General features: G+C 32.1%; 1 protein-coding gene across 1 annotated transcript in view; it reads right to left on the bottom strand.

The window, feature by feature from the left end:
• Positions 1 to 905: 905 nt before the first annotated feature.
• TMEM170B (transmembrane protein 170B) overlaps positions 906 to 13,098 on the bottom strand; it is a 33,576-nt gene continuing 21,383 nt past the window's right edge. Inside the window, exon 3 of the mRNA XM_011373242.2 lies at positions 906 to 8,929. Coding sequence (XP_011371544.1) covers positions 8,799 to 8,929 — 131 coding nt within the window. The 3' untranslated portion in view covers positions 906 to 8,798. The remainder of the gene's footprint in view (positions 8,930 to 13,098) is intronic.

The raw sequence follows: 13,098 nt of genomic DNA, 5'->3' as shown, positions 1-13,098 counted from the left end.
AAAATTCAAAATATGATAAATATGACAATACAAATCCTGAGTTGATAATTCTTTAAATCTCCCTAATGCCAACCTATCTTCAATAATAAGATCTCATCTCATTACAGGTTAAGAGCTCCCAGAATATGCTGTAGAAACCAACATTGCACGGTAAGAAAAAAACACAGTAAGAGAGTAAGAAAATCCCAGCTCAGGTCAGCACTATTGGCTATGTGACCTTAGTAAGTTTCTCATCTTCTCTGAACCTCAAATTCTTCATCTCTAAAGTGAGGATAAAACACTTAACTTTAAGGATTACCATAAGTACTAAAGAATACATATGAAGTGTAATGAACACTCAATAAGTGGTAGTCATTTTTTATTAAAAGAGACAGTATACATTTTAAAACAGCAACTCTTAGAAGTGGATGATTATGTGGCCTAGGACTGGTCCAAGGTAAAACTATAAACCAAGTTTACCTTTTCAGCACTACCTCCAAAATTGATATGCAAAACTGGTCCAGAAGAACTGATAAAAGGGTCAGAAAATATTTGAGTCTACAGTGAATGAGCTGAAAAGACATGTCATCAAGAATCAAACACCCCATAAAGCTTTTAAAGACAGGTTTATTTATATATAAGTGCATGAAATTGAATACAGAAACTTTATTAAAATACTGTATATTACAAATTTTTAATCCAATAAATTCTGTGTAATGACATTTAAGTGCTGGATTCACTTTTAACAGTTGTTTATGTATCAGTAAAGAGTTCACCCTGTATGGTACAAAGAGGAGAGACACACATGGACCTCAGAAACGGTCCTGTGATTAGACAGAAGATGATGTGAGTTGTGTATCTTTTTTTGAAGCAATAAATGGGAACCTAGATCTTGTCTTTGCATACCAACTTTCCATAATCAAAAATAACTTGCATATGTTTATTGCTGCCCATTTAAACAAAATGAGTGGTAAAAATAATTTAAAACAAAGATCAACATCTCTAAGACTAACCTGATGCTTACTACAATTAAAGTAATTAAAATCCACTGCAAAATTTGTTCTCCAGGAAATTATGCTATATACACAATGAGATTTATACATGAATTGGGAAATTATAAAATTGCTTATATAAAATTAAAAATCAATAGTATACAATATTTACAGCTTGTTAGGTATTATACATAAACATAGTTTTTAAAAAATAATCCTTCAAAATTAAACTGTATTATGTAAACATGCAGTACACATACTCATACAGTGTAGTTTTAATCTTAACAGAAGGGGGAAATTGTGTTCACATAACGCAGGGTACTTCATCGGATATACCTTTGTTTTTGTGCGTTATCCCTCCAACGTTTATTCTTCCTGTCTTTTAAGCTTCACAGTACGTTAAATATTTCAATAGTAAAAATAAATCCCTGATGGTAAACATATTTCTAAAGGTTACATCGTGTGTCTGCCCTTGTACTACAATATAAAACTAACATTGTTCACACTAGAATCTCTACAACAAAAGTAAATTTTAAAATCCCACATTTGTCTTGACTACATTTTTCCATTTCTAACTTACTTGAAAAAAAAAAAGACAAATACATCATGAAAATGTAATGAAATTGTCATCTGTCATTGTCAATGGCAACATATCTGATTTTTATTAAATCATGAGGAGCTAATTCAATTACACCATTCCTAAACTCTGAATCCTAAATAACAGATGTACCAATCCTGAATCACACTAAATTCACTTTGCAAAAGTATCTTAACTTCCAAGGCATCAAGACATCACTTAGCTTTTAAAAACTGTACTGTGGGTAACTAAATGATTCATCAGTGGTCTGAGAGTTAACATAATTTGAAAGTGAGTCCTTTAATACCTATCTGGTAAACTATGTTTTTGATGTTTAAATAAATACATTTTAGTAGATTAATTTTGGGATAAAGTTGATCCCCTAATCCCAGGATGACTAGATTTAGGGGTTAATACTTTATGGTAGAATGATATACATTTTACCAAGTTATATGACTGAAATGAAAAATACTGTGGCATCTGATATTGTTCATCTACATGTGTAGAGCTCGTGTGTGTGTGTGTGTGTGTGTGTGCACGCGCGCGCGCGTGTAGGTGTGTAGAGGGCAAAAATTTAAAATTCCTCCATAGTAAATGCATCCGATATCACAAAGTACTAAGAAAGTGTCAACAGTTAGACTATCAACTCATCCAGTATTGAAAGTCAATTACTTTTATTATTATTCAAACACATGCCTCTATTTTCCTTTCTTTAAAAACTTTAAAATGTTCTTTCTCACAGATACTTAGTGATGATGTGCAAATACTTTAAAAACAAAGGAAACTTTTCATCATCAGTAGTACTATAAAGTTAACATTCATTTATACAAGGCGCTAAAAAAAAGTGATGCTTTTTAGAAATAACCAATATATAACATATTTTGGAGAAAAGGTGTTACTGTTACAGTAATTATGCATTAGAGTTCTTCCTATATATTTATATTATACTGCTTTCCAGTTTCAGTTCCATATCTAAATGCATTCCCAAAAAGGGGGCAGTCATGTTGTCACTGAGGGGAGATTCATGTGGGTACAGTATAGAATCTAAAAAAACATGTAAGAGGTTCATGCTCTCTTGACTTGCCTATAGTATTTATTTTTCAGTAAGATTATAGTTGCATAACCATAAGGTGTTAAGAACATTCTCTTCTAAACTAGGACTTCTGATTCTATCAACAAACTGTACATATGTTTAAACTATAACATATGACATCTGAATGGAAGGGGGAGAGAGATTTTTAAGAAAATGCTAAATTAGTTCTCAAAATCAAAAAAGGGCTATTATAAGTAACTTCAACATATGTGCAATAAATGTAAAGAATATGAAAATGAGTCCCCAAAACTCAAGGGAAAAGATGGTTACAGTTCATAGCTCAGTTCACTCAGAAATTTGGGTGTTTCCACTAATTTAATAAAGTATTAACTGGTACATCTCCACATTTATTGAAAATAATTTATATATTAAGCACTACTTCCTCCAAACATTCACAGATACAGTTTTAGATAATTTACTCAGCAACCTCCTCAAAAACATTATATTGCCTATACTAAACAGAGATCCTTAAGTTAGAAAGGCAAACCTACCACCACACACACACACAAATGTAATACGATTTCGAAATGCTTTGTGGTAAGTTATGTCTCACATATAAAAAAAACACAGCATTTTGTAAACATGCAGTACACATATTCATACAGTGTAGTTTATAGTCTTAATGGAAGGGGGGAAACTGTTCACATAATGTAGGGTCCTTCCATCAACTATGCCTGTATGTTTTTGTGATACCCCTCCAATATTTCTTCCTGTCTTTAAACTTAAATCTACTACAAAATGCTACCACATGTTTAAAAATTTTTATCATTTTTAATCAAACAATGTCCTTTTTACCCCGGAGAGTCTCCCATAAGACGTTATAAAAAGGACTGAAAACTGCCAGCACTTGTCTGGGAGAAAGCCACCCTTCCAGCCCTCGCCCTGAAGCCAGACAGTTTCGTTCCTCCCCTTGTGTCCCTGGCACCTTTCAAGCTGCTGCCCCAGCACTGGAGCTCAGAGTGAGTGAGTCCGTTAGTGAGCACAAATGGCACCTCAAGAAAACTTAAGAGCGGTTAAGAGAATAGTAATGCTTCAATAACAAGTCAAATGGAACTCAGAATTAAAGATCTGGAATCTGAACTTCCCAAAATAAAAACTCAGGAAGATTCTAATAAAATAGAAATAGGAAAATATAAGCAACTCTACCTAGAGGAATTAAAAGTTAAAACATCGCTGGAAATAAAACAAGAATAAACGTAGGATAACAGAGATCAGTACCGATGTCTAGTGAAGAAACAGCAGAACAGATCTTTACTCAGCACTCATTAGGTGGTCTTATTATTGACCATTTCCTCTAGGATCTATTGATGAGTCAAGTCGATATCAAGATCTAGTTTTGAAACCAGGACAAGTTTTTACTATTTTAGAAATAATAAAAATTTATATGCTGTACTCTTTACATAACATTTTAATTGTTTTTTATTAAACCTGACATGTAAAAATCATTATTAAAGGAAAATATTGTGTAAAACAAAGGAGAGGTAAGGGAAATTATGAGACCGTTTAATTGCTAGTTAGTTTTAACTACTGAGATTCTCACTCCAATTATTAAAAGAAATAGCAATTATTAAAAGAAATAGCAATTTACCCAAGCGTTGCCAAACTTCTCTGCAATCGAGGTCTATTAGAATTTCTTCAGTAACTTGCCACATTCTTCACATTTTAAAAATGACTCTTTGAAGAGATTCTGAATAAGACGTTCTGAGAGAATTTGTAATAGCTAAGTGAAGTACTTTGAAAATATTTCAGAAAGTACTCTTAGCATCTTGTTATTTCTTGAATTGTAAAATGTACATAAATTTAAAATAACATTATTTCTTTTAAGTTAAAAAAAAAAAAAACACACAACCAAACAAACAGCAACTAGAGCTTAAGCACCTTGGTCCATGGAAAGAAGGACCTGGTAGACACTGAAGCTCAGCTTTATTTCCCTAAAAATTTACACTACATTGTGAAACCAAAATCCAAGGTGTGGAAGAGAGGTGGACATATGGAGAAGACACTTCTCCAAACATTAAACAAGGATAATGAGCTGCATGTAGTAGAGATTCAATGAATGTTGGCTGAATGAATCTAAGAGAAGTAGCAGGATAAGGTAAAGGAGTAAATGCTGGCTACTTCTACCTTTTTCCTATTTTGACCAGTGGTAAGCACAAACTGTAATTTAATCCTGTTTGTTCTGGCCATTTCCACCACCACCAACTCCCAAAAGTGCTCTTAGATAAATATCTACTGATTAAAAAAAAAAAGAGGTGGAGAAAAGTAAAGGAAACAAGATTATAAGAGAAATATTTTAGTTTTCTCTTCTTAAAATATATGGAGAGAAACGTGGAAATGGAAGAAAATAGACGAATTTTATAAAACAACTTATCAATATAATGATTGGTATTGTAAAATATAATTTAAAAAAATTCTAATGACTATTGATCATTTACTGTCAAACATATACTGCTTTGCCATTCATAAACAAAAAGGTCAACAAGTGACGGTGCCTGGATTCAAATTTATGCGTCTGGCTTAGATTCTAGTATTCTCTTTACTATGTCTCAGCAATGCTATCTCAGTTACTGAAACTCCATTTGGTGAATAAACTGGGAAAATCAGAACTTGGTGGGAAAAAAACAGGACTTGAACTCTCAACTAGAATCAGAAAGCAAAATGTTGTCCCAATCTTTTTAGGATTTAAAATCATCTTGCTAGCTCTTGGTGGACTCAAGGGCAGGAATCCTATCTTAGTCATTCTTGTACTTCCTACAGGAAATACTTGGTACAACGCTTTGTACACAGTAGATCCATCAAAAATGTTTAAAAAATTGAATTAGTTGGTCTGTTGATTATCATTGTGGGCATGGTAACATGTCAGCTCCACTCTCATCTAAATTAAAGCTCTCTGAAGACCTTTTCCAACAATGTTCTTTGATTTCAAATTATCCCTGTTCTTTATATCATACATACAGGGCAGCTCATTTCGTTCTCATTTACAGTATAAACAAAACCCTTTTATAGAGTAGTGGAAATATATGCTACAAATACTAAGACAGTACATTGGGTAACAAACTATATATTTTTGGTAAACATTAAGATCTAAAGTAAGAATAAATAAGCTGCACGCATTGAACACAGTTGCCATTTAGGACTTTCCGTGTTCTAGGCAACCAATGGAATCATTCCGTGGGACAAATTACTTCACCTCCTCCATTTAAAGGTTCTAAGCATTATTTGTAGCTTAAATGAGGCCCCCTGACTAAACTCTGATCTATGGACTTCTAACCAGTATGTTAAATAATAATTAGTTTGGGGAATCTTTTCTTTGGAGAACTGATTTCACTGTCAGCAATATCTAACTAAACATTTTTTTAAAGTGAAGAAGTGTTAACTGCAGAGGATTCCCCCTGTCTTTTCTGCATTTATCACAAAAAAAAAAAATTACTGCTAAATCACATACACATTTTAAGAAGGTGTAACACAAATATATCAATAAGGGCTTTTGTCATAGCACAAACAAGGGTTTCCAGCACTATTAAACCAAGAAAAATCTCTCCAAATTAAAAAAAAATCTCAAACATCCTCAAAACTATTTAAAAGATTCTTCAAATAAACAAATTCTCCACTAGAACAAAAGCTTTCCAATTAGACTGCATTCATATATAGCAGCTTTATATATCTGTATATAATGATATATATGTGTGTAGATATATATCATTAAACGTTTCTTGTCTCTATAGGAAAACCATCAACTTTTAAAAACATCTCAGCATAGAAATAGCTATTCAGATAATTTCATCAATTCACACTATTTAACTGTATTTCAAAACATCAAATGAGTGACAGTTGTACAAAATCTCAATGGAAATAACTTCGCTGAAAACAGTGAAGAAACCAAAAAATTCCCCCAAAAGTTAAAAGTACACACGTACACACACACACACACACACACACACACACACACACACACACATTCACAATTCATAACAGAAAGCAACTTGATAATGAGATTAGGACATTCTACAAACTAATTATACTTCCATTCTAGAGTAAAAACAGAAATTTAAATCTCTTTGGTCCATGCACTCACACACTTAATGCATCCATGCTATTTTCTAGTTAATTCTGGATTCTGAATCATGTATTCCATATTACCTTATCATGATAATTTCCTTAAATCATGACATAACCATATGTTAAAATAAATATTCATTTTGTAGATCTTCATATTATTCTTAATAGTATCTTGAACACTGTTATTAACAGAATAGCCAAAAAGAAGAACACAATTCAAGTCTAACAAAAAAGGAGAAATCAAACTGATTTAGAAAATTAATGCCTAAATTTAATTTGGGAAAACATCAAGCATATAAAAACACACAAAAATAATTTCAGGGTTATATATAATAAAAAAAATCAATTTTAAGGTTTAATTCAAAGATCTCTAAGAATGCATAGCTGCTAATTGTTTTTCCTTAAAACAAATTTCCAAGCCACAGCATTAGAATACCCCACACACACCAAATTGGCTTTTCCTCACTCTTCACTGTTGAGTTGTTGATATAATCTGCTTTTTAGTGAAGGAAAAGCGGTGCGGGTAACAGAGGTCTTAAATTTGAATGAGACTGAACAGAAACCTACTTTTTTTTTTAATTTTTTACCAAATCAGGTTATAAAACAGTGTGCTAGAGTGTACAGATTATTTTTCTGGATTGTCCTTAACTTTATATTCTCTGTGGTGGCTCTTCTAGTTATAATTGTACCTGGTCCTAAAAAGATCTCGGTAAGAGATTAAGTTCAACCAGGTTCTATTTCCCTTACTTCCTGTACTCCTAAAAACAAGTATATATTGCCAAAACCTCTTAAAATATTTTATACTAAGGTCTTTTTCATTTCTAATAAATGTTGTCACACATTCTAAAAAACTTAAATAACAGCATAAATCAAGAACTGAACAACTAAAATGAATCACTCAAATATATATTCAGTACTGTTTTGATACACTGAGCTGTGTTGTCAAATTTTAAAATTATTTACTAAATTCCCCAATTTTTACTTAGTGAAATTATGTTACTGCATGCCCAATGTAAGATAGTTTATTACTCTTCCTATATGACTTACTTATCTACAAACGAGGCTTTTTGTTTTCACAGCCTAATTTAGGCCACTCTTTAAATATAGTTAAAACTCCAGAATGAAAGATTGTTTACATTTTGTCAAAAGTCAAGAAATATTCAACAGGTAATATAATCCCACTGAGATACTCGTTATAAAGATGTTTTCTTCATGAGATACATGACAAAAACTTTCTTTAGAAGGGTCAAAGAATGCAACATGCATTTTAGACTTCTTTTCTAACAAAATTTATCAGAAAATTTTCAAATTACATTTTTATGACTCACAAACTATCATCAATGTGTGTGACCCATAAAGTTTTTGAATTCATATCAATAGAACATTTATGTATGAGGGAAATTATTAAAAGAGTGTTATTTAAGTGAAAAGGATGCACCCTATAGATCTACTTTGAGTCCTTAAGAGTTTAGCTAGTTTTCCATTAAGTATTATTTTCCACATCAATTAAATAACAATAATGCCTAAACGTATTAAAGCCCTAATCCCAAAAACATTCAACATCAAAAATCAAATAATTTATCTCATATTAAATGATTCGGTATTCAGCACTCATACAGGATTTAGCGTTACCAAACAAAAATCTCACTATATTACCTGAATTCATGTCAAACATGTTCACAGCACTCATCTAAATCTACACTTGCAAATATTCACATGATCAATTTATAAAAAAAGAAGAGAGTTTGGCACATATTATCAATTCCTCAAAACATCCCTGTAACTTAACACAATACTGTTAAAAACAATGATTCAACACCAATGTTAACCTGATTTGGCAGCTAAACAAGGTGCTTTTTCTTGTAGCTTTTCATAGTGTAATTCGCCTTGCCTGGGACAGAGGCACATAAGGTGCAGTGCGGTAGTGCAATCACTTGAACACCAGAGGGCAATCTTTCCACACAGCTCAAGGCCTTATGTTCTGACCTGCTCCTTCCAAATTCTTGGACAATTTCATGCCTGCTTGTTAACAATGCCATTTTCAGAGAATCTGTACATCTGTTTCCTTATGTGAAGTTAAGACATTCCCACAGAAACCTCAAAGTGTGGCGAGTATCCTTGAAAAGGAGATGATTAATGTCAGTACAGTCTGTCCAACACCCCATACCAGCGCTTCCAGAGGCGCCATGTTCTTCCCTGCTACTCTGTAAATGCCCGCTACTGCTGCACCTGGATGAGAAACGAGGGAGAGAAACAATAACATGTTCATTCATTTTATAATACACTGCATAGTCGTAACTTAAGAAAACAGATTTCATTTTATAAATTTTCTAAGCAGTTTCTATATGATTGGTAAAAGTTATACTTTACCATACATTTACCCACTAAATTGAAAAACAGCATTTTCCATTCAACCACAATATACATAGTATATGTTGCTTGCTTGATATCAAATATGTTCATTAAAAAATGAGTAATTCATTATTTTATGTAATCTCGCCTGGGCATTAAACTGACCAGAATTCAAAAGCATTTTTATAAATATACGATACACTGATAATTATAAATAATAATACAGAAAATTACATTTAATGTAATTTCTAAATGATTCTTCCAGTAAATTCTTAAATGTCATATAAACTATCAGAATACTGGATAAATTCATTTCATAATGTAGCATGTAAAATAGTTTATTAAGCTTTTTAAAAACATTTTTATTAAAATATAGCTAACATACAATACTATATTCATTTCAGGTATACGGCAGAGTTATTCAACATCTATATACCTAAAGAAGTGATCACCATGGTAAGTCCAGCAACCATCTGACATCGTATAATGCTATCACAATATTATTGACTATATTCCCTATGCTGTACATTGCACCTCCATTACTTATTTGTTTTATACCTGGAAATTTGAATCTCTTACTCCCTTTCACTTTTTACTCCCTTTAAAAGTTTTTTTCAATTACAACTGACATTCAATATTATTTTATATTATAGTTTCAGGTGTACCACAGAGTGGTTAGACATTTTATTAAGCTTTTTAATAAAGCATAAACTGTAAGGTTATTTGGAGACTACTATTATGGCATCTAATAAAAATGGAAGATGAACTTGACCTCTATTTTAGGAAAAACATTTTAGATAATGTGCACTTTTGAGAGTGAGAAGCTCTCAGAGCTACAAGAAGCCTCAGAGCCCATCTGATTCAAGTCTTCTTATTAATACAGCATACACAGTGGTGTGGTATTCAGGTGGCTAATTTTAAAAGTATATTCAGAAATCATAAAGGAAGAAACATTTAAATTATAGTATTCCACCTCACAGCCTGAGATGGCCTTAAAACTTTTTCTAGGAAAAAAATGTCTACATATCCTAGAATGGTCAAACATATAGAATTAAGAACAGAAATGAATTATTCAAAGGCACTGTATTGACAATTATTTAAGAAATCTATTCATAAAAATTATCTAAGGATTCTATAATTCGCTTAAAATCTCCTAAATAAAAATTATTATATTCCTCTATAATAACTATAAATGAAAAAACTAAATTATTAACTAAGCCAAGGGCCTTCATATGTGTATTTTAAGAAAATTAAAAATGAATAGTGTATTTACTGTACACTATGTGTCTTAATAGGAACTTTAATATTATCCTATTGAAATATCATACCACCCCTGAGTATTATTACCTAATTTAAAGATGAAAAAAGGAAGTTTGGAGAGGTTCAAATACAGTAAGTACAAGAGCTTGAATTTCAATCCAAGTTAGTCTGTACATAAATCCCCCATTCCACCATTTCATATTTATACCAAGTAAAAAAGAGCACAAGGAATTCAGATAATAATAAAGTAACTGATAATCATCTCGACATTAAATAAAACTTCTACTGGCACCAATAAGCTTCACTTATATAACTGCTCATACCCTCAAATTTTAGAATTGGATGACATTCTTCAAAAAATTCAAAGATCTCATGCTTTCTTTTTTATCAGATATTATGCTAAAATAAACCTGAGAAAATACTGTTTTTATTCAGATTTACCCTACATTTCCCTGACTACCTTCAATTTTAAAAATCACAATTTGTTCTCCATCTCTCCAGCTCTAAGTTTTAAAAGATGATCCAAGAAGTAGAAAATCTAAGCGATTACTAGCTCAGGCTGCCTGAGAAATGACAAACAAATTTATCAGTTCAAACATCTCATGCTTATACAAGGTTAAAAGCATGGGTTCTGGATTAAAACCCAAGCTCCACTACTCAGCTGTTATATTAGGCAATCACTTAACCAACTGTGAAATGGGTGCTTCACTTCATCAACTGTGAAATGGGTGGGTGTGAAAATTAAGAGATAATACTTGGAAAGTGCTTAGAATAATGTCTAGTCCTACTATGTACTCCAAATTTTGGTTAGTAGTCGTCATAGTAGAAAATGATATAGGTATTTCCAATCAGTGATTCGCCATTCAATAAATGGTGTTAGAACAACTGGTAGTCATTTGGAAGAAGTAAATTTAGGTCCTTCATACCATTGCTCAAAATAAATTTCAGAGGAATTAAAGAACTAAATGTTAAAAATAAAACTACGATTTTAAACTTTAAAATATAATGTTTATGATCTAGGAAAGGAGGTCAGCTTAAGGCCACCAAAAAAAAAAAAAAAGAGCAAAGCCATAATGGTTTGAATACAAGAGATAGGCTAGAAAAATACTTGCTACATGTATAACAAACTGATGATTAGTACCAAGAATATAAACACACATATACATGGACAGACATATATATAATAATGCAGCATTATTTGTAATAGCTAGAGAAATAAAAACACAAAAACCCCAATGTCCATTAGTCAGTAATGGCCAAACTATACTGAAATCCATACCATGGAACCTGTACAATTTCGAAAGAAAAGCACAGATCTATATGAACAAAGAAAAAACTTAAAACATATCATTTAGGCATAAAAGAAAAATAAAACTATATTCTCTACTAGCACGTAATACATATGTATGTGTGTGTACATATGTAATCACGTATATATGTATGTATGACTAATGTACTGCAGAAACAAAAATCTGGGGGATGCACAACCAAAATGAAAATAGGATTACATTTGAGAAGAACACTAGTTTGGGAGCACTAATCAAAAGGAACTCTTGCCTTATCCATATGTTTTAAGTTTTACATGAAGAACACAGTTCCATACAGTAGTTCCCCTTATCTGCAGTTTGACTTTCTGTGGTTTTAGTTATGCTTGGTCAACTGTGCTTCTGAAAACATTAAATGGAAAATTCCAGGTATAAACAATTCATAAGTTTTAAACTGCACGCCCTTCTGAGCAGCATGATGAAATCTTGTGCCATCCTGCCTGGGACGTGAATCCCTTTATCCGGCATCTCTACACTGTAGATGCTCCCCAACCATTAGTCATTTTGAAGCCTGCTCGGTTATCAGACCCACTGACACAGTATCATGATGCTTGTGTTCAAGGAATCCTTATTTTACTTAACAATGGCCTCAAAGCACAAGAGTAGTGATGCTGGCAATTCAGATATGCCAAAGAGTAGCTGTAAAGTGCCTCCTTTAGGTGAAAGGTATGTATATATAGGAAAAAACATAATATGTATAGGGTTGGGTACTACCCTTACTTTCTGGCGTCCATTGGAAATCTGATAGATAAGGGGAGAACTACTGTGTTGATTATGTAATTAAAATTAATTTTAATAATCTTACTTAATTTCTACATCAACTTGCGTAAACTTCCCTACAATTCCAAGAAACTGTCATTTTAAAGGCCAGAATTACTTTTCAATACTATTTTTCAAACAACAATACTTGTATACAATGACAATGTTCACTACACTCTTAATTTAAAATAGCAGAGAATAAGTGCAACTTAATCCAGGTAGCAAGTGCTTGTGGAAAAGGAAAAACTATACATACTAAATGTCAAATGTTTTCTATGTGACTAAAAGACATATATTTATATTTATTATTTTTGTTTCTGTGAAGTTTCAGAGTTAGGGCTTAAATATTTTTGGCTCACTTAAATATTTGAGGACCCAAGAAATCAGTTTAGGGACATCTCCTATATAGGTTTAGAATTTTACTGGAAGTCAGAAGCCATGGAAAGCACAGGAAAAAAAAATGAAACAAGAGATGTGACGAGGAAATAACAAGAGTTTCAAGGAACAGACGAGTGAGTACTGAAAACCTTTCTACTTCACTGTCATCTCCTTTTCCAAATAAGCCGACTCCTTTATTTAGTATATAGGTGTTCTGGCAGGGATAAAGTGGATTTGACTTTGGATGGGCCCTACTGTTGAGGAAAAAGACCAAAAAAAAAAAAAAAAAACCAAAAAAAAAAAAAAAAAACCCTACCGAATAAT

This window comes from Pteropus vampyrus, unplaced genomic scaffold (genome assembly GCF_000151845.1).
Source record: "Pteropus vampyrus isolate Shadow unplaced genomic scaffold, Pvam_2.0 Scaffold221, whole genome shotgun sequence".
In the NCBI taxonomy this organism is placed as follows: domain Eukaryota; kingdom Metazoa; phylum Chordata; class Mammalia; order Chiroptera; family Pteropodidae; genus Pteropus; species Pteropus vampyrus.
This window is presented reverse-complemented; position numbering and strand designations above follow the sequence as displayed.